Source organism: Aquarana catesbeiana, linkage group LG10, assembly GCF_042186555.1.
Source record: "Aquarana catesbeiana isolate 2022-GZ linkage group LG10, ASM4218655v1, whole genome shotgun sequence".
Classification (NCBI taxonomy): domain Eukaryota; kingdom Metazoa; phylum Chordata; class Amphibia; order Anura; family Ranidae; genus Aquarana; species Aquarana catesbeiana.
In genome coordinates this window covers 77,738,527-77,761,259 of record NC_133333.1, presented here as the reverse complement: position 1 = coordinate 77,761,259, position 22,733 = coordinate 77,738,527, and the positions used below count along the sequence as shown (strand labels likewise).

The 22,733-nt window shown below is 41.5% G+C and overlaps 1 protein-coding gene across 8 annotated transcripts in view; it reads right to left on the bottom strand.

The window, feature by feature from the left end:
• Positions 1 to 233: 233 nt before the first annotated feature.
• The window catches only part of PPFIA3 (PTPRF interacting protein alpha 3), a 715,578-nt gene continuing 693,078 nt past the window's right edge, over positions 234 to 22,733 (bottom strand). For all 8 annotated transcript variants that reach the window (XM_073602297.1, XM_073602301.1, XM_073602303.1 and 5 more), the window contains 3 exons: positions 14,428 to 14,599; positions 11,522 to 11,595; positions 234 to 4,402 (listed from right to left, as the gene is read on the bottom strand). In XM_073602297.1, the coding sequence (XP_073458398.1) occupies positions 11,537 to 11,595; positions 14,428 to 14,599 (231 nt within the window). In that variant the 3' untranslated portion in view covers positions 234 to 4,402; positions 11,522 to 11,536. The remainder of the gene's footprint in view (positions 4,403 to 11,521; positions 11,596 to 14,427; positions 14,600 to 22,733) is intronic.

Genomic DNA, 22,733 nt, shown 5'->3' with positions numbered 1-22,733 from the left:
CTAAAGTTGAATTAAAGCCTCTCAAAAGCTGCAGGTGCTTTAAGCGAGCCTTTCCATAGACTTCTATGGAGGCTTTGAAGACGCTTTGAAGCACCACTAAAGCGACATGAGGTATAATTTTTTAAACAAAGCCACAGCAAAGCAAAGCAAAAGCAAGGTGTAAACCGTACTGTAAGCTGACCATTTTATTTAGTGACAGGGGATTTGACTGACGTTCAGAGAGCTTTAACAAAGCCTGCCTGAAGCCTTATTTTGAAGCAAGTGTAAACTAGCCCTTGAAGTATTTCTTGGAAAAATAGAGTAATGACAGTTATTGAAGAATGTAATGCACTTGTTTTATGTTTCATAAACTGAATATAAATAATGCAGCCAAGTCATAATAGTAAACCTGGATGTCATCATCAAACTGCAACACATTTCAGAGATGCAAAAAAAAAGGAAAGTCCCCAAATAAAACCTACAAGCAGTTACCTTTACATACATTATTTAGGTCAACAAGGCACTTCCAACAAAATATATATATATATTTTTTTATCTCTAGCTAGACAATCTAGAAGACTTGAAAAACATCTCTGGCATTAAAGCAGTAGATAAATACAAAACTCTTTTCTCTGGCCTTGAAAAAACAGCTGAACTGCAGATTAGTTATGCACTGTGGCTGTTGGATGGCTTCTACCAAGTTTTAGATTTTCTGATCTACTTCAAAAAGTATATATAAATATGAACATTTTTGTATTCTAAACATAAAAAATAGTGTGTGCAATCCGTTCAGCGCTTCCTTACAGGTGAATATATGTTTGAAGGTCTAGCTGCCAGCATTAAGTATACTCATTAACAAATAATAAACACTTAAACACTCAAGCGTTCAAACATGTTCAAGTACATATGTTATAAAGTGAAAAAAGAAAATCTATTTGATATAAAAATAATGCATCAGAATAAAATTAGAAGAATAATAAGAAAGAATGAGATTGTATCTATGCATGTATGACATGTTTTAACAGGTTTTGAACAGACTCTTTGTAAGAAATGGCTTATTTGGACAAAAGGATAAACACACGTAAGACCTTTTATGTTGTTAAGGTATTACATAAAGGGTAAGTGTGTTCCAAAAGGAAAGATTAACTGTTGGGTGGAGCACATTATGGAGCTGGCAGAATTGAATTTGTCACTAGTCTACATTTAAATAATCCAACACAACTTTATGCACAAACAATTTTAAAAACAAATATGTTTTAGTAATTTTTATTGAAGACATCTGTGAATGGTTTTTGATGCACATATTGAGATATGTACCCTTTGCACCGATTGATTGATTTTATTTTATCTTATGCACTGATCTTCTATTAAATGGACTTGTACTGGACGCTTTATAAGATATCTGTTTAAGCAGTTTTCAGAGCTGCACTGTGTAAGGTTATATACAATAGCAAACAAAAAGAAGAAAATTTGTGTGTAGCTTTCAGCAACCAATCATATTCCAGACTTCCAGCATTTTCTTACAGAAGATTAGACGATGAAGGATTTCAGATTTATTAGCACATAAGACACAGTCTCTACCTCTTGAACAAGGCAAAAAAAGAAGAAAAAAAAACAAACAAAACAGAATGTGATTAGTCCACCCAAAAAGTGAGAGTTTAATTATGGACAAACCTGCTGGGGTTTATCACTCACTGGCGTCTTATATTTAACAGAATTACATTGTTATTATTAATCTTCCCATTTTCAGTTTGAACTCTAGCCAACTGATGGATTATCCATAATGTACAAAAACTGGATGGGCAATGGGAATAAGACTTTCACAATGGTTGCGGAATATGTGTAAAGTTAGTAACTTTTACAGAAGTCTTCATTAGGGTCCTGCACCAGGGCACTTATAAACTAAACTAATATAAATGTTTGGTGGACTATGCATAATCTAACAGGGCTGCAGGGTACATAGAGATTCCCAGATTACTCATCAACAATGGACCATGAAGTTTGTCAAGTATGTGTGTTTGCACAACAATGTTAAACCCATCATCATAATTTCAGAATAATTTGGCACAGCCGTAACAACAAAAACACACTAGAAAATCATAGGCATAAATTAAAATTAAAAGACGCCAGACCATTTACAGATCAGGGTGTAACAATTTTCAACTAAAATTGGTTTTAGCAAACAGGTACTCCCAACAGGTCATGTTTAATATCCATCAGTGGCAGCTCAGATGCAATGACACAGATTCAAACACTTGTGCAATGTCAAAGAGATACAAAATCATGGCCTTTTGTGGGATTTGTGGACTGCAGTTGAGAAACACTAATGCTGAAACAGAATTCGGCAGAGAGCATTCATTCTTAACAATTAAAAAAAAAGATCAATGCTTGGTATACTTTTCTATTAGACTCTTATAGCAAAGATGTGTTTAATTACTTAAAGCGGAGCTCCAACCAAAAGCTCCAACTCATTCCCTGCTTCTCAATTGCCACTTTTGAGGAGCGGGGGGAGGGGGGGCAGGTACCCAATTTTGACAGGTACCCACTTCCGTTCTGAGCGCCATGGCACTCGGAAACAGAAGTTCTCCTGCCTCCATCTCCCCTGCAGTCTTCTGGGACGCTGACAGGTCCCAGAAGACTGCATCCACCATTAACGATGCGCAGAGCAACTCGGGCATGCGCAGTGGGCACCTGGCTGTGAAGCCACAAGCTGTCACAGCCGGGTGCCCATAGTGAAGATGCCAGCACCGGGGACCGAAAACAGCAGGTAAGACAGACTGGGGTGAGCACACCGTTGGATCGTGGGACAGGAGAGTGGCTGTATTTTAAAAGTCAGCAGCTGCAGTTTTTGTAGCTGCTGACTTTTATTTTTTTCACAGGTGACTGGAACTCTGCTTTAAGACCTAGTTCACATAAATGCAAATTGTATATGTTTCAAACTGCCATGTGAACCTGCAGCCTTTTCAATGGAGCCGGTCCTCATATGTGCGGGCCGGCCGCAACGCTTTTTTAAAAAGAGCCCGGTACAATTTTGAGCATGGTTCAGGTGCATTTTCCATTGTCATACACTTCGACAATTTGCACCTGAATCACACCTGAACCGCTGAACAGTCGCACCAAAGGGGGAGGAAATCCCGTTGTCAAAACCGGACCACACATATGTGAACCCGGTCTAAGGCATTTATCCATTTTGAGAGTGAGCAGCCTGGAGAAATGTTGATTTGTTGATATTACATATAAATAAAACTAAGGTCAAAGATTAGAAAATCATAACTCTGAATCAGAATTGCCTTCATGTTGACCCTCCAAATGGAATGGCACAGAGCACAATGAGTACAACGGTTCCACAAAAAACTGCATGAGAAATACAACCTCGCTGTATATCAAGCCACTCACAAACGCACATAACAGCATACAAGACAAAAACACTTAATGTAACTGGCTTCTTTCTTCACTTGTAAACAAGGTACTGCAAACCCTACAAAAAAAAGTTGTAAAACTGGTTAGGATACAAACTTCCAGCCAATTTGTGGGACTGGAACTTGCAGCTTGATCTGCAGAATGTGTTTTACAACTTGCATGGTGAGTACCAAATTAATTAAAAAAAAGGAAAAGCTCTTCAGAATGAGCAATCATTGTGCGTGCATTGTTTGGAATTGTGCAGTGCAGTGTTGACCGGCAGTTAAAGTAGAATAATAAATAATAATAAATAAAACATTTGATGGTAAGGTAATTGCCCTGCCATGCTTTCTGACATTTTTGAGTTTGCTAATCAATAAAAGCACTAAGCAGCCTGGTGGTTTTTGAAACACAAAGTCCTTTTGCACCAGGTACTATCCACAGCAAAAGGGGCACTGATCAATTAGATGCTTTAACAGACTAATCATGAAGTTCACTTTCATATTCAATATACCAGCTAAAACATGGCTTTTGTACTGAATGTCCAGTCAACGCTCTTCGAGGACCTTCGGGTAGAATGATGGGTGCCTCTGCATAGCTCATAATGAACTGAACAGACAACACACATTGCCCAAGTCTAGAGACAATCTACTATTCTCCTTTTTTGACCTAAACAATATTTTCAAAGCTCCTTCTTGATTCTAATCTCTGAAAGGGTCAACAAGGCCCTTAAATCATTAACTGAAATGGAGAAAAGATGAAGGCGACTCTTCTGCGCATGTCTTGTTTCCATTTGTTTGGATCCAATATGTGGAAGTTGAGGTTGTTATTGGCCTTATGATTTTTTTCAGCTCTTGATAAAGTCTCCATGTGTCTCTTCACTATTCCACAACATGGCACAGGCAGCAGCATCATGATGAGCAAGAAGTGCCCTTGACTAAAATTATATTCACCAAGCCCCTTTGGCGTAGTAATTAAACGTCAAAAAGTGCCCTCAGTAAACTTATTGCCCCAATAATGTTGCCTGCAAACAAAATTATAGAGAAGAACAATAGTCATTCCAACCACAAAAATATGTATAGAGAGAGAGAAAGACAAAGAGAGAAATTAGTATGATCTGTGAAGTGTAGTAGCTCACAGCAAACAATTTAACAGCAGATTCTGATAAGATACATTTTGACTGGTTGCTGTTGATAACAGCAACTTGCTATTTCCTTTGTTAAATAATACATGCATTTTACATGAACACAAAGTGGCTTCCTCAATGTTATATAGGACACATTCCAACAGCATAGTGTTTCAAACTGATCATGGTTTCAAGATTGCCTTAGCCCTGCACAGGTTATTTAAGTAAAACTCCAGTAAAACTTTTTCTTTAGCTTTGTATAGAATAGAGGAAACTTAGAACATTTGTCAGGATTCCATTGCTAATGAGGGAAGTTGGTGAGGGAATGACCAGGACTTCTCCAATTAAGTCTTACCTCACCATGAAAAAAAGCAATGGGGACTATCGCGGTACCTCATGAAAACATGCAGAGTACATAAAATTTAAATTTATTCAAAAATAGACATTTAAAAAAAATCTATATATACACAATATAGATTGACAATGGTGTAATAAAGACATGTTACAGTACAAAATTTGTTGAAATAACAATTTAGAGCGCCCGCATAGGTGAATGAAGGCTGGTTTTGAATACTTAAGGACGTGAGCCTCGACAGTTTTGCGGTCAAGGCAAGGAAGGGAGGAGGGGGGGGGAGAGAGAGGGGGGGAGGGTTGGAAGGGACAGGGAATGGGGGAGGAGGGAAGTGAAGGGACAGAAGGAATGGGGGGGGAAGGGGGGGAGTGGGAGAGGGGAAAAAAAGGAAGGGGGAGGGGGAAAAAAGAGGGGAGGGGAAAAAGGGGGGGGAAAGGGGGTAGTGGCCAGGAGGAAAAGGGGGGGGAGAAATGAGAACAACCCTCCACACTTGGTGAAGCTTGCAATTGTTTACATAGAAGTAAAGCGCAACCCACCAACACTCAGATGAAAAATAAAAACTGTTGTTACTGACACCCGGGGATAAAAGTTGATTCCCAGCGACTACTTTAGGAAGACACTTAGGCATACATGGGTAAGAAGGGCCCATGTTTTCTTTCATGGAGAGGTAGGACTTAATTGGAGAAGTCCTGGTCATTCCCTCCCCAACTTCCCTCATTATTAATTCTAGAAGGATGATGGTACCCACAAACTATATACCTCTCTTCTTTAACTGTGTGGCATTCACTTCAGGATTCCATTGCTGTCTAGGGCCCACTGGGAAAATGTTTACTTATTCCTGTGCTATAACACAAACACTGCAAAAGGGAAAAAGACAGCAACAATAACCTGACCCTTTTTCATTAATGACCTCAATCTTGTATGTAGGTTACTACTGTGATGCTTGCAGGTTCAGTTGTAGGAGTGAGACTAGTGTCCTTAAAAGCTTCTGGAAGAGAGCAGAATCTGCATAGAGAAATACAGATGGAAAGATTGTCATATGAGTTCACTACCCACATTCTACCATTAGTCTTTTACTCCATCTCTCTCTGCAGCTCTTTCCATTTTCACAACAGCTTCTCAAAACACAGTGACATTCCCAATAAATGCACCCTGTTTGCATTGCTATGGCAACACACAGAGAAGAGAACGTCTGAAATTGGCCATATTAGGCAACTGTCCCCTTATACCTATGGATAACTTGTAGTGTTGATCTCACAATCAAATCCGAAATGTGTATGAAAAAATAATAGCACACCTATTACAATACTTATGCAAAAACTATTTTTCTTTTGGTTTTTGACAAAATAGGAAAGTGTTAAAAACTTTTTTTATTGCTGTCTGTATCTCCACTAGGGAGAATCGACCTCCTGATATGCTACTGGAAAAGCAACTGAATAGAAATGATGGGTGCCCCCAAAACAAGAAATGAGGGTAAATCTCCGCAATGAAAAAAAAACTATGGACAACAAAAGTTCTAACTCTTCTTTATTCTAGCATAAAACAAAAATCTAATTTGTCTGGAATTCTTACAAGCTTGTTTTTTCTACTTTTTCTCAAGTAGTCCAAACAATGCAGAAATGTTAAGAGATAAATCTCCGTGCAATCACAGTCTGCGCTCGATGGCTAACTGGATAAACTATCCAGTGCTAGAAAGGTCCAATGTGAATCTACCAGTAGCTGTTGATGTAAGAAGTTCTCACAAAGTCTTGGACAGAAAAGCTGAGAATAGTCATTAATCTACCTAAGGGCACTAGACTGAACTAGTCCTTGGCTGGTGTGGGAGAATTACATGTATCTTTGGTCTGGTCTACAGTTGTTTTTAGCCTAGGGGTTCACTTTTTCTAAAGGGGGTGGTATATAACCCCTTGTAATACACTGGTGTTGTGCCTCTCAAAGAATAATGGTGTAACTAAGTTTTTTATGCCGTTTTTACAATTTTTACATTTATACAAGACTGCAGTTCCATATTTTCAATACAATAATTCACATACAGGTTTGTACAGCTTTCCACGAATAGTTATCTTTACAGATAGCAGTCTTGTTGAACAGTTGTTCAGGTTACATCCATTTCAGAAACAAGAGGTTGTAGTATGTTCAATGAGCTATTGTGGATTCCTAGCTGATGCACAGACCTGCACCGAAAACAGCAAACCAAAATCACTGTGTTCAGTGCTATGCAAAAAGTAAAACATGTCTATGTAACATACAAGCATAAGTTGACTCCAGTTATACTGTATGCTGAATTACAAAATACACTATATTACCAAATGTATTGGGACTCCTGCCTTTACATGCAAATGAACTTTAATGGCATCCCAGTCTTATGCCCCGTACACACGGTCGGATTTTCCGACGGAAAATGTGTGATTGGACCTTGTTGTCAGAAATTCTGACCGTGTGTGAGCTCCATCACACATTTTCCATCGGAATTTCCGACACACAAAGTTTGAGAGCTTGCTATAAAATTTTCCGACAACAAATTCCATTGTCGGAAATTCCGATCGTGTGTACACAAATCCGACGCACAAAGTGCCACGCATGCTCAGAATAAATTAAGAGACGAAAACTATTGGCTACTTCCCCATTTATAGTCCCGACGTACGTGTTTTACGTCACCGCGTTCAGAACAATCGGATTTTCCGACAACTTTGTGTGACCGTGTGTATGCAAGACAAGTTTGAGCCAACATCTGTCGGAAAAAATCCATGGATTTTGTTGTCGGAATGTCCGATCAATGTCCGACCGTGTGTACAGGGCATTAGTCTGTAGGGTTTAATATTAAGTTGGCCCAACCTTTGCAGCTATAACAGCTGCAGCTCTGCTGGGAAGGCTGTCCACAAAGTTTAGGAGTGTGTCTATGGGAATGTTTGACCATTCTTCCAGAAGCGCATTTGTGAGGTCAGGCACTGATGTGAACAAGAAGGCCTGGCTCGCAGTCTCAGCTCTAATTCATACCAAAGATGTTCTTTCGGGCTGAGGTCAGGACCCCGTGCAGGCCAGTCAAGTTCCTCCACCCCAAACTTGCTCATCTATGTCTTTATGGACTTTGCTTTGTGCACTGGTCCAAATCATTTAGTGGAGGGAGGAATATGGTGTGGGGTTGTTTTTCAGGGGTTGGCCCCTTAGTTCCAGTGAAGGGAACTCTTAAGACGTCAGCATACCAAGACATTTTGGACAATTTCATGCTGCCAACTTTGGGGATGGCCCCTTCCTGTTCCAACAAGACTGCGCACCAGTGCACAAACAAGGTCCATAAAGACATGGATGAGAGAGTTTTGGGTGGAGGACCTTGACTGGCCTGCACAGAGTCCTGACCTCAATCTGACAGAACTCCTTTGGGATGAATTAGAGCGGAGACTACAGTCGGAGGGCCCCTACTTTGGGTTTCCTTCTGTCCCCCAGTTTATTTACACCACATAAATGCCAACCTACCTGGCTGTCCTACCCTGGAAGTTTTCCATGTAACTTTAAAACATGTAGTTACTTGAATTCTCCTACTAAGTCATTTAGTTCATCTAATTCAGTTGAAAGTATTGAAATTAAATGATATATAAATTGTGGGACTCGGTATGTAGTGTACCTGATATACTGTGTTGCTTGTAACTTGCAATACGTGGAATGCACTACACGTGCCCTACGCACTAGAATAGGTAAACATTATTGCGACACTGTTGATCTCAATGCCAAACACATTTCTAATGTTTCACTTAATTTCAGAGAATGTCATGCTGGGGATCTGTCCCTCTGTAGGTTTACTGGCATTGAAAAATTGACTCCAATGCCCAGGGGTGAGGACAAATTTAGGAAAATGTTGAATAGGGAAGCTTGGTGGATTTTTAGGCTTAAAACCAGAGTCCCCCCAGGGGTTAAACCTCAGCTGGGACCTGGAACTACATTTACTGTATTTATATAATTTTTTCTTTTTTCCCTTTTCCACCAATTCTCATATTCTGCTGTCTCTTGATTTCCCCTTTCCCCATGGTCATTCACTTTTACAATATTAACCCTCCCCTCTCTCTGGTTTCTTTGTTTCAATTTAACAAATATTAGGTTAATTGTAAATCTCTGTGATCAATAAGGGAGGAGGGGGGTGTTTATATATGTTCTGTTTATGTGATGTTTTTGTATATAACTATTGTGAACAAGGCCATTAACATCTGCTGTACATATTTATCGTTTATGGGGCTACAATAAATTTGAACTTATTGAACAGTTGTGGATGTCTTCTATCCATGTCCGTGTAAAGGCAGGCATCACAATACTTTTGGTAATATAGTATAAATATGGAAAAAGTCCTTTAAAAGCGAATATATAGTGTTTTAGTATATGTACAGTGAGGGAAAGAAGTATTTGATCCCCTGCTGATTTTGTACATTTGCCCACTGACAAAGAAATTATCAGTCTATAATTTTAATGGTAGGTTTATTTTAACAGTGAGAGACAGCTTTGCACACATCTCAGAAGGGATTTTGTCCCACTCCTCTTTGCAGATCCTCTCCAAGTCATTAAGGTTTTGAGGCTGATGTTTGGTAACTCGAACCTTCAGCTCCCTCCAACTAAATTTCTATAGCTAGGCCACTCCAGGACCATAATGTGCTTCATTGGGAGCCACTCCTTTGTTGCCTTGGCTGTGTGTTTTGGGTCATTGTCATGCTGGAATACCCATCCACGACCCATTTTCAATGCCCTGGCTGAGGGAAGGAGGTTCTCACCCAAGATTTGATGGTGCATGGCCCTGTCCATCGTCCCTTTGATGCAGTGAAGTTGTCCCATCCCCTTAGCAGAAAAATACCCCCAAAGCATAATGTTTCCACCTCCATGTTTGATGGTGGGGATGGTGTTCTTGGGGTCATAGGCAGCATTCCTCCTCCTCCTCCAAACAGGGCAAGTTGAGTTGATGCCAAAGAGCTCGATTTTGGTCTCATCTGACCACAACACTTTCACCCAGTTCTCCTTTGAATAATTCAGATGTTGATTAGCAAACTTCAGACGGGCCTGTACATGTGCTTTTTTGAGCAGAGGGACCTTGCGGGTGCTGCAGGTTTTCAGTCCTTCATGGTGTAGTGTGTTACCAATTGTTATCTTGGTGACTATGGTCCTAGCTGCCTTGAGATCATTGACAAGATTATCCTGTGTAGTTCTGGGCTGATTCCTCACGATTCTCATGATCATTGAAACTCCACAGGGTGAGAACTTGCATGGAGCCCCAGGCCGAGGGAGATTAACAGTTATTTTGTGTTTCTTTCTCTTGCAAATAATCGCACCAACTTTTGTCACCCTCTCACCAAGCTGCTTGGCGATGGTCTTGTAGCCCATTCCAGCCTTGTGTAGGTCTAGAATCTTGTCCCTGACATCCTTGGACAACTCTTTGGTCTTGGCCATGGTGGAGAGATGGGAATTTGATTGATTGATTGCTCCTGTGGACAGGTGTATTTTATACAGGTAACAAGCTGAGATTAGGAGCACTCCCTTTAAGGGAGTGCTCCTAATCTCAGTTTGTTACCTGTATAGAAGACACCTGGGATCCAGAAATCTTGCTGATTGATAGGGCATCAAATACTTATTTCACTCATTAAAATTCAAATCAATTTATAACTTTTTTGAAATGTGTTTTTCTGGATATTTTTGTTATTATTCTGTCTCTTACTGTTAAAATAAACCTACCATTAACATTATAGACTGACCATTTATTTTTCAGTGGGCAAACGTACAAAATCAGCAGGGGATTAAATACTTTTTTCCCCTCACTGTACATTTAAAACGAAAACAAAACAAAAATGAAAAAAAAAAAAAAAAAGTATTTTAAATGTTAAGTTCACCTTTCATAACATAATACATGTTACATCCATATTAAGGGTGTAACATGTTATGGACGGACTGGCCCCCCGCACCCCCCGGATCCTGCATTGTGACAGCTAGCGGGGGATATTTTACCCCCTGCTAGCTGTCACAATTAAAAAAAAAAACGCTTGGCCACGTCACATATTTACAGTCCTCTGTGAATGTAAACCTGCAAGTCCCAAAAGCCTTTGTGGCTCCTGGCTTGTAGTGTTCAATAAACTACCGTGGTAGTTCATTGAGTTTTCCTGTCCGATTGTATCTGCTTGCCCGTACAATGTACAAGCACATAGATGCAGTGACAGGTCTGCAGGAGACCTGCATGGCACCAGCGATCTGATCACTGGTTCAATGTTTTAGAGGCTCCAGAAACAAAAAATAATAAATGCACATTTTTTTTACCTGCAAAAAATGTGCATTATTTTTTGTTAAAAAGTAATCCTTTAATATTTTTTTAGTTCTTTAAACATAAAATACTGACTGTGCATGATTATTTTATATATACAGCCATCAGATGCAGCTCTAGGCTCTTTTTTGGATCTACCAAGCCAACTTTAGCTGTACATAATAAGCTGATGACATTCATTTATATGTCTACAAAACGCTGAAGAGTAAAAATTCTCTACAAATAGCTCTGCCCTACAGGTACAACAAATCCAGGAAAATCATATTTGAAAAAATTGAAACCCAGACTGGGAAATTATAATTCATGGGGTAATGAACTCTTCATCACAGTTCTAAGTTAAGATTCTTTCTTTACACCTCAGGAAACACCATCCACTCACCGCATTATTACGGTATTAACAGGAATAGGTTCTCACTGAGACATTATCTGCTCGCTGGCTGCTGGAGGGACTTCCTGAAAATGCAAATTTAAGTTATTTTAATACACCACATTATAAATGGTACATCAGTTATCTAGAGGTGCCAGCAATTACTTTATTTATCTTCTAGAGTGCCCCAGTAGACACAAAACATGGGAAGTTCAACTTGAAAGTCAGTACAGCTCCTGCCATACATCATTTTGGCTTCCTTAAAGCAAACACGTACTTTGGAAAATAGGGCAAGCAAAATGTTTGTTTTACAGTAGAACTATAGGCAAAACTTATTTTTTTTCATTTTGGATAGAGCAAGGGAGGGTTATAACCCGTCAGATTTTTTTTCGCCATCGGTGTCCCTTTGCAGAAATTTCCCTTCACTTCTTGTCCCATAGCCAAACAGGAAGTGATAGGAAATTCCGGCAAATTAAGGGAATTCCTTGGGGACCCCCATGTCACCAGATCTAGCGTCCCTATTGGAAGATTTTCTTGCTATTACTTTTCTAGGGACAACCCAAAATTTGGGATTTTCTTTTACTTTTTCTTTCAATGATAATGGTAAACAGGACAAATAGACAGGGTATATCTCCTAAACGGGGGCACAGACAGCAATTAAAACTGACAAGCATTCTAATCCCTCTCCACTCAATCAAAAACTAAAAAAAGAGTTTTGCCTTTATTTATACTTTAATGCCCTTCTCTCCTTCTCTCCATACTGACCTTTTCTTTGCTAACCTGCTGATCCATTCAGTTGCAGAGTGTGAGAAAAAAATATGTGTGTGAGCTCTGAGTCACTCTCGTAGAAGCCTAAACAAGGCTGAGGATTCCTTCCCCAACTCCATGTGTGAGCACTGGGCCAATCACCAATCTCCAGCACATTTTACTACCCTTCCAATAGTATAACAATACTATAGGAAGGGTAGTAAAATTTATTTTCTTTACTAACGCTAGCTGAATGGATCAGTGAGGAAGAAAATGAAAGTACGGTGGAAAAGGGGCAAAAAAAAAAAACAAACCTTTTGCTTCACACTTCATGGGTACAGCATAGGTTTCCCTAATTTTATAAAAGCTGCAGTGACCAACAGAGAAGGGGGGTAACGAAACTTCTAACTTCGCTGTTTTCCAGTACAAACCTGCATATTAAGTGCTCCAGCCAGAGCTGGTATCACATGCAGACATTAGAACAAAATGCTTCCTCAAATTGAATTATGCTCTTCCTCTAAACAGCCTTTATATAGCATTTCCTGTTATTTCTTTCAGAGTAAGGGTGCACATCTAATGTATTTGTAAACATTAATGTTGAATACAGATACACTTTAATTTTGTTTTGGGTGGAGAGCACTTCTGCATCATTGGTGTAAGTACTAAGCACAATGAAATTACTCTGGCAATCTCCTCCCAGCTTGTAATGATTCTACCTATAAAAATCAATACAAATCAAACAATAGCACAATGTCTACAGAAGGGTTGAAAAAATGTCACACACAGAATTATCACACTATCTTACTCACAAACTGTTTTCTTCAATAAACTTTGTTGCACACTATTTTTTCTAAACTGGCCATATAACATTGGTTGCAACAAACTAAAAACCTTTCTGGAAATATCATGAATGCTGACCACATGAGACGTGGTGCAGGAGTGGGGATTTATAATGAATACTGAGGAGTGGGGATTTAGATTCCCAAAAATTGCCTTTACCTGACTGGTTTTCTTTAAAGGATAACTAAAAAAAACCTGTATATACTGTAGCTTACCAGTCCTTAGATGTGGTGGCTACATTTGTGTTTAAGCTAAGCACATTTTCAGCAAGTACAGAAAACACCTGTTGATCTTGTCAGAAAAGGCAGTGCCCTTGTAAATTTTGATCTAAACTAAAAAAAATAATGTTCTTTGTTCTGTAAACTACAGATGTATCCTCCCACTCCCATGAAATGGAGATAAATGAATGGCAGACATTTCTGTAGTCCAGCCTGGGTAGCAATCATGGCTCCCTCCACAGATACAGTGGATTATTGTGATTAGCCACCTAGGGACAGGAAGTGTGTTATTAGCAGGATTATTAGGGGACAAGAAGGAAAAAGCCTGAAAAAATACACTAATGCAGCCACCTCTCCTAAGAACTGTTAAACTGCAGTATATTACATTTTAGTTTTGGGGGATCAGATGCACTTAATGCCATTGGTGGCTTGAGAAAATCAATTGTTCTAAATCAGAATCTCTGGTAGTCTTGTAGTGAGGTAAAAAGATTAACAAGGCACAGCATAGTGCAGTACTACTAAGCAATGCTTGTACAGTAAGTAGTGATCAGATATGGCTTCCCTCATATATATACTGTATATATACACATATATACAAACACATATACATATACGTGATATATGTGCACTCCATATATACAGAGTGACTGCTTTATAAGGAACACCTTCTCATTAAGCCAAACATCAGATCGAATAGCTTCCAGTAAACATTTAAATTATGCAGACTTACTTTTAAGATTTTCCCTTAAAAAAAAGTATGTAGACATGGTCAAGAGGTTAAGTTGTTCTTTTTTTTGGAAGTTGAGAGCATTGTTTAAATTCTACAGCATACCTTAGTATTATAGCTGATCTTTTGCATTACTTTAGGGGTATTAGACAAGTGTTCATAATAAGGTAGTCACTGAATATATTAAACATTAGCAAACTGTAAGATTATTCACATTTTGCTCATCTCTCTCACATACACACCTACAAAAACATAAAAAACCGCTATAATCCCTATTTAAAGGGACACAACACATTTATAATCAGTAAAATATTCATTATATCATTATATTATGTCATTATATCGTGAATCAAAGTTTTTGCATTGTTCCAGATAATTTGCAGTACCTTCAGACTGCATCTTGCGTAGCTGCACAGCAGGTGAGGTAATAGAGGAGACAGCAGCAGTCCGGAAGTTTGCCGGTAACATTTCAGCAGAGTCTGGACTCACTCCTCTAAGGTCCTTCTCACGGAACATCTTCCTCCAAGAAGGAGAGCGACTGAATGTCTTGGCACTATCCTATTGTACAGAAACAGACAGGCAACATCAGACTATAGCTTCCAAAATTCTGAGTGAACTTGTTCCCAAACCATGCACAATAAAGCATTTACATATTCTAGGTAGCAAGCAGCAATTACAAGTAGTAAAAGCACTTTAAAACAAGTGCTGACTAATTGCTCTAGATACAGCACTGTGGAAAGAATCATCTTCAGAGTTCACAACAGAATTCACTTCACAGAAAGTACTGAATTTTTCTATTAGAAACACAATATTAGCAGCCGGAAAGCCCTCTAATGTAAACAAACACCGGGTGTTTTTAATCTGTTAGAAACAGATTTCAGCCTGATTTTACGGTCTTTACTTTACAGTCCTTTATCTAAGCACAGGTGAACCTGTCATGACTGAAATACAGGAGCTTGCTTCTAAGAAGGGCAGTATCCCTTTCTTCACTTTACTGCATACATACTGTAGAATAAGTATGCATGTTAAGCATTCTTACGTTATTGACTTCATACAGTACTTGTCCATATAGTTATTCACTCAAAAGTATTCAAGAAAGGGTGAAAATGTCAATCCCAGAGCTTATACCTTTTAAAACAAGCCATCAACTTATTTGGTCTTGAATAGTATGCAAGAATTAATGACTATATTATACATAGACATTCATAGATGGAAAAATAGAAACTGGTAAAACAAAGTCTATTAATGTTTTTTAAAAGTACCTTCTGCAACTTAGCATTTGTACAGATACTCTAAGCTTCTGCTCATTGTCAGAAATTGTTTAAACAAATATATAATATATATTTATGCCCAGGGTATGTCATCAATCCTTATGAAACGTACGTCGAGGCGCTTCCGGTCACGCCATTTCCGGATCCCAGCTTCTGGTTTTTCTCTCAGCACAAGTGGAACGCACGCCAGTTTGGACGTGAGCCCAGCGGTGAGCAGTCCCCATATCGCAATTCAAGCTGTCCTCAGTGCCAGGCTAAGGCAGCTACAAATGTAAGCAGGCACCCTGTTGTTTGTATAAATTTTATATATTAAATGTTATTGCGCTACCGATTGCCCTTTTGTTTTCCTTATGAGATAACTTGGAGGAAAGGAGGACACAATACAGTGATTTCATCCATCAACCAAGGGTTCCTATTAGGACTTCCCTACACCGCATTAGACTGTCTTTTTAATTAAAGAGGTCATATCCATCTGGTGAGCAGTTTTCATATCTGAGCACTTCTGAGGGTGTTTTATGTTCATGGTGAAGGATTTTTTTTTTCTGCCATCAAGATTTAAGTCACCAGCAATTCATAATATGGCCTTTATCACTGTTTTATTTTTAATATTTTTTTTAGAAAGTTTTTGTCACATTGGTATATTCTGTTGCACTTTATATTTTTAAACAATTTATATCCTTGAGTATTTTTTCTGGTAGGTTTTAGATACCTTACGCAGCACTTTTATTGCACACGTCACTTTATTCCATGTTATATGGTCATTAAGATTAGGCACATATTATAATCACACAGCACCCCCTGTCACTTATTTTTTCCAATTGCACAGTGTTTTTCATTGTTTTTTGGGGAGCCTCTATACATATATCAAAGGTTTATTTTATTAAGTATTATTTGGCGCAAGGTTCCCTTCTTACAATAAAACTTATACCCTATACAAACATATAAATACTTTACAATGCTAGTGGTATTTGTCATAAAGATTTGCTTACATATACCATAATATAATTTAACAGGTGTAGTGCTCTACATATTGATAACATAGTTCAACTGTATATCTTACAGTATGTAATTTTTACTACAGATGTAACGACTCTCTACATGTTTCATGAACAGTGTTCACTTCCTTAGGCAAGTGTTCGCACGTGGTAGGTTTACAAACAAACCAGCCTAAATAATAAAACATTGCTTGTAACTTGCTCCATCTGGCCAGCTAACCAGGTGCCACGAGGGATATTTCCAAAGCCCTCCCTTAAAGTGATTCTAAAGGAAAGATTAAAAAAATAAATAAATAAATAACAAACATGTTATACTTACCTGCTCTGTGCAATGGTTTTTCACAGAGCGGCCCTGATCCTCTTCTTTTTGGGTCCCCCGCCGGCGGTCCTGACTCTTACGCCCTGCCAAGTGCCCCCAATAACAAGTCTCTTGCTATAGGGGCACTTGAGCAGGCTCTCTTCTGTTCATTCACACACAGAGCGCAGCTCAGCCCTGCCCCTGCTCTCTTCGTATTGGCTCACTGGCTGTGATTGAGCGGTGCTGTGTGAGCCAAAGATGAGAGAGAGACCTGTGAGAGCCGCTGCTCTCGTGCACATCTCTGCATCGATATGGGGCTCAGGTAAGTATAAGGGGGGCTGAGTGGGGAGCTGCATCCAGAAGGTTTTTTTTTACCTTAATGCACAGAATGCATTAAAGGTAAAAAAAAAAACTTTGAGCCTTTAGAACCACTTTAATAATGTCAAGGTATGTAGACTTTAAAGTTTTGTCCCACCGCATGAGTACTGTATTTTGTTTCCTACAGGTAAGGTACTTCTACATTTCCCTGTATCTGGATACTCATATAGTATCTGTATTCCATTACATCTGCCTTTATCTGGAGATGCCCATAAACAGAAGGGTGGATAGAATTATTAATTTGATGCCAATATCACATTTTAACCCCTAGGTAAATAATAATGTAATTTTTCAAAAGTTGGACTAGACCCTTGTGGTAAAAAATATGTAAAGTGCTTATGAATTGGCTAAATGGGAGCATGGAGACAGGAATCTTAGAAGTCCACAAATGCCATGTATTCACCTTGTCTCAGAGAGGCAAGTACTGACCTTTAAATTCCCATGCAAAATTTTGGAACTTGAAGGAATTTGTTGAGGGATTTTAAATCTAGAATAGGACAAATACCTCTGTTTGGTTTTGGAACCATAAACAGGGTTAAGAAGAATGATTTGAACCAGTCCTGTACTACAAAAAACAAACAAAAGAGCTGATAGAAGGGGTTGCCTTCAAAACGCATCAGCCGTTTAAGACCCTAGTGAAGTCCCCAGGTCTCTGGAGTGTACTGAGTCAAGGACCACAGGGCTACTGATAGCTTGATGAGTAAAATGTATGCAGATTTTAAATTTAATAAACTACTGTGGGATAATGCACTAGGCTGTTGCACCCTCTTTTTGATTGTTCTTTCTAGTGGCTTCAGGATATCCCCAGTCCTAGAAGGCAGCAAGGTTTGAGACCTAATGTTATCTTCTATAGCTATATCAGGCCATCACACTTATGCGCAGGAGATGTTTTCTTTACATATTGACCATTCTGCAAAACTAACTATCCCTGGGAAGTTTGTGGTTGATTTGAAGGAAGAAAGTAGTGAGTTGTTAAGAGTTTTGAACTCTATTTTGTACCCCTTTGAAATCACCAATAGAACCCACAGGTCTGAGACATCTGTGAGCCAGAGAGAAGCAAATTGTAACAGACGGCCTCCACTCTAAGAAGTGAGTGTGCCCCTTCATTGTGAAACAGGCTTTGGGGAAGCCTTGGTGGCCTTGGTGGGCCAAGCTTTGTGCCAAAAGGATGGGCTGAACTTAGGTTTGGAAGGTGAAGCCTGGTTACAGACACCAAGTGCCTTGCATTTAGAGGAGCTAGGGGCTCCTTAGGAAGGGAGGTTTTGAGACCTTCTGCTGTGGAAATAAAACCTTCAGACCTGTGACCCCTTTTAAGAATTGATCAAGTGCCTCACTGAACAGATGTCTTCTTTGGAAGGGCATACATGTGAGACACCTTTTGCAGGCAGCTTCAGCTATGAAAGCTTTTAGCCATAAGATTCTGCACATGTGAGTGGAGATTAGAGACATTTGGGAAATTTGTCTCACAACATGTTCTAGGGATCTACAGACATAAGCAGTGCAGAAGGCAAGAGCTGTAATTGCTGTGTAACAGCACAATCCTGATATTCAGGATCATGTTGTTTGTTCATTATCCTAGTAGTATTAGCTGTTGTTTGACATACAGAAATTGTAGAAAGAGCTGGTTGCAGTGCTGGGCCTGCAAGATTAGTGACAGCCTTTAGGAGTATCTCAAACTTTCTATCGGCAGAATCTTGAAAACAAGGAACATCTTCAATAGGAACAGTTAGGTGTGTATTTAGGACAGAGATAACTGGATCAACTACAAGAATAATCCACTTTTTTACTGAAATCTTTTTCCACTGGATAGAGTTCAGTAAAGATTTTTTTTTGGGGGGGGGGCATGTCCAAGATGGCCACTGAAGCAGTCGCACATTGAGTGAGCTCCTCTCCGTTCTACTGCTTTTAACCCGTTTCCCTGCAGAGCGGGTGCTGCAAAGGAGGAGATTCCCATCCTTAGCTACCCGTGGAAAGCAATGCAAAGCTCATCCTAAACCCAAGGCGGGAGCTCTTCCCACTGCAGTAGTGAATATGGCGTCCCAGACGGAGGACACAGATCCAGCACTGAGAGAGCAGACTAACTTGGATGCCCTGATGCAGGCGACCACCACGTGTCAAACCACCCTCGAGGGTAAGATTGAATCCATGCAACTGGATATCAGCCTGATCCAAAGAGACGTGGACTGACAAAGGCTGAGCGCTGCGTGGGGGATTCAGAGGACACACTGCAAGAGCACTTAGCCTCTCTCCACATGCTGATAACCAAAATGAAGATCATGAGTTTTGCTCCTTCATGGCACAGCACATCACGGGCAGAAGACGCAGCAGGAGGAATAATCTCTGAATAGTGGGTCTTCTGGAAGGTTCGAAAAGCTCAGACCCGACAACCTTTACAGAACACTTCTTGCACACTCTCCTCCCACATGCCCAATCCTCGCCCCTCTTTGTTGTGGAGCGGGCACAAAGGATGCCTGTTGACGGGGGCCGCCGGGAGCTCCTCCACGTACTTTCATCCTCAGGCTACTAAACTTCAGAGACCATTATCTGGTCCTGCGAGAAGCAAGGAAAATTGATGTGCTGTGCCATGATCTTCCCAGACTACTCAGTGGATACCCAGAAACTCAGACGATCCTTTGACCAAGTCAAACCCAACCTATGATATAAGAAGATCAAGTACAGTATGCTCTTCCCCGCTCAACTGCAAGATGGAGAGATGGTTTATTTTTTCACTTCCCCTGAAGATGATTCACTGTGGCTGGAGATGCTGCCTAGAGGATAACTTTAACAGTAAGCTGCTTTATTATGCTGAGGCCCTTTTCCGGATTAGGGCTGTCTCCTTTAAGTTCCCCCTTCTGTTCTACTCTGTTCTGAACAGTATATGTCCTGGGCCTGCATGTTGACTACACCTGTCGCTGAGGACAGCAGTGTTCGACCTGTCTGGGATGTTTATTGCCGGCCCAGAGTGTTGTTATCGACCCTATGTACACGATTGGCAGTTTGGGGGTTCAGTTTACAATAGTTGGTATCATGTTCAAGTTATGTGCCCCTGGAGAAATCCAGAAGTATGGATTTGCAGGGACTGTTAATCCTTTTTTTCTTACAGACAAACTCATTGTGTGTGGACTGAGACACTTTGGTGCTCATCTGTTCACAACCCTTCTTGGCAGTTGCCATGTTTCTTTCAGGGCAGGAAGCACACTGAAGTTTGTGGGGTGGTACGGGATGGGGTCATGGAATTTCCAGTGTGAGTCTTTTCAATGTTCTGTTCAATTCTGTTATGTTCTATTCAATACATGTTCATTTCTTTTTCTTTTTTTCTTATGCTTAGTTTTCAGGCGTGTAGCTTTGATCTCCTTCCACTGGGTGGTGTCAGAGTTCTTTCTATAAATGATGACACACTACTGGATCTTAAAATGTCTGCTAGAAACATGATTTATGTATACGGCTTGCTGGTACAGACCCGGAGTTCACTAGCCTTTAATATTCATCAATGATGGCTCCCCTCACTATATTGTCTTAGAAGGTTAGAGCCCTCAATTCCAAATTTAAAAGGTCACTGGTGTTCAATTACCTGAAAACATATGTCCTCCATATATGTATATTGCAGGAGACACATTTACTGTGGAGCAGGACACTAGCTCTTAAGAAGCCCTGGGTGGGCTCCTATTACCACTCAACTTATTCGCCCTACTCTAGAGGAGTCAGTGTCCTGATCCACAAGTCCCTGCAGTTCACCCTCCTAGATCTACATCTTGACCCGGAGGGGAGATACGTGGTCCTCCACGCACTCTGTGACAGTCTTGAGTTACTGATTGTGGGAATATACATTCCTCCACCGGCCACCCTTAATATCTTGCAAAAACTGACACCATTGTTACCCCACAGCTGGTATTTTACTAGCTGGGGATTTTAATATGACTCCAAATCCCAGCCTAGACAAATTTAAGTCAGACCCAGCTATTGATTGGCTGGGCGAAGGTATATGGCCTTAGTGATGTGTGGCGATGGAAAAGCAGTTTACTTGTCACTCTGCAACTTACCAGTGCTGTGTTTTGGCCTAGGCCAACAAGGCCCAGGCCTAGGGCGGCACTTTGTGGGGGGCGGCAAAAAGGCCGCCCCCCCCCCACACAAAAACGGCACCCGCTCCATCCCGCACAGCAGGGCACATCAAGAGAGTACAGCTTGGGAGTGCAGTGGCCTCGCGGCTGCAGATGAGGCCAGGAGGCAGTTAAATCAGGAGCTGTCAAGCCGCCCCTGTAAAGCTGTGATTCTCTCTCTCTGATGTGGCCAATCATGGGGAGAGAAACAGCAGAGAGGAAGCTGGGCGGCGGCACGGCAAAATCAATTAGAGCCGCTCTCTCTCTTTCTTTTCTCTTCTCCGTTCAGCTGACAGAAAGGGGAGGGGGGCGAGCGGGGGAGTTCTCTGGTAAATGGAGCAGCTGTGACAGGGAGAGGAGAGATGCGGGCTGTCTGTGTATCTCCCCCGCTCGCCCCCCTCCCCTTTCTGTCAGCCGAAGAGAGAAGAGAGAGAGAGCGGCTCTAATTGGTTTTGCCATGCCGCTGCCCAGCTTCCTCCCCGCTGTTTCTCACCCCATAATTGGCCACAGCAGAGGGCCAATCAGAAGACTCTGGGGGGCATCATGGGAAGAGTAATCCCTGAAGAATGGCAGCCCTGTGTGTGTCCACAGACATCATGCTACAGCCCCCAGCATGCATGCACTTTGCTGGGGGGGGTTACAGGAGGAGAAAAAGAGAGTACTGTGCTGGGGGAAGCCAGATAGGGAGCCACGCTGTACCCGCACCACCAGAGAGCCATGCTATACCCGCACCACCAGAAAGCCACGCTGTACCCGCACCACCAGAAAGCCACGCTGTACCCGCACCACCAGAAAGCCACGCTGTACCCGCACCACCAGAGCCACGCTGTACCCGCACCACCAGAGCGCCACGCTGTACCCGCACCACCAGAGCCACGCTGTACCCGCACCACCAAAGCCACGCTGTACCCGCACCACCAGAAAGCCACACTGTACCCGCACCACCAGAGCCACGATGTACCCGCATCACCAGAGCCATGCTGTACCTGCACCACCAGAGAGCCACACTGTACCCGCACCACCAGAGAGGGAGCCACGCACCACCAGAGAGAGAGCCACGCTGTTCCCGCACCACCAGAGAGCCACGTTGTTCCCGCAACACCAGAACCACGCTGTACCCGCACCACCAGAGAGCCACGCTGTACCCACACCACCAGAGAGCCACGCTGTACCCGCACCACCAGAGAGCCACGCTGTACCCGCACCACCACCAGAGGGGGAGAAAGATGAAGCCACTGCCAGGGTAGAGATGCTACACTACTGACTAGAGTTGGCCTGGGCAACCCAGAGTGAGTGAACATCCAGCCGGAGGGATCACTGTTGCAGTTTCACTGGGTCTGGTAAGAGAGCCTGTTGGCCATTATCCATTACTGTTCCCAGGAACTGAGCCATTAGGAAGTACCTAACCTGATATCCTCTAGGCCAACCCTAGTGACGCCACTGTCCCAGAGCCCACAAGAAGTTACGGCACTGAGTTTCGGTAACTGGCCAGACAGGGATGCGCCAGCGTGGGCACCCAGGACATCTGCCGCCCGGAGTCCCACAAGCGGCTATGGGCTTTCCGTAGCAGCCGACACCTCTCTCCCCACTGTCAGCCACACACTCAGTACACTGCCAGGAGGAGGAGGAGCCACAGAGGAGGGACACGACTTC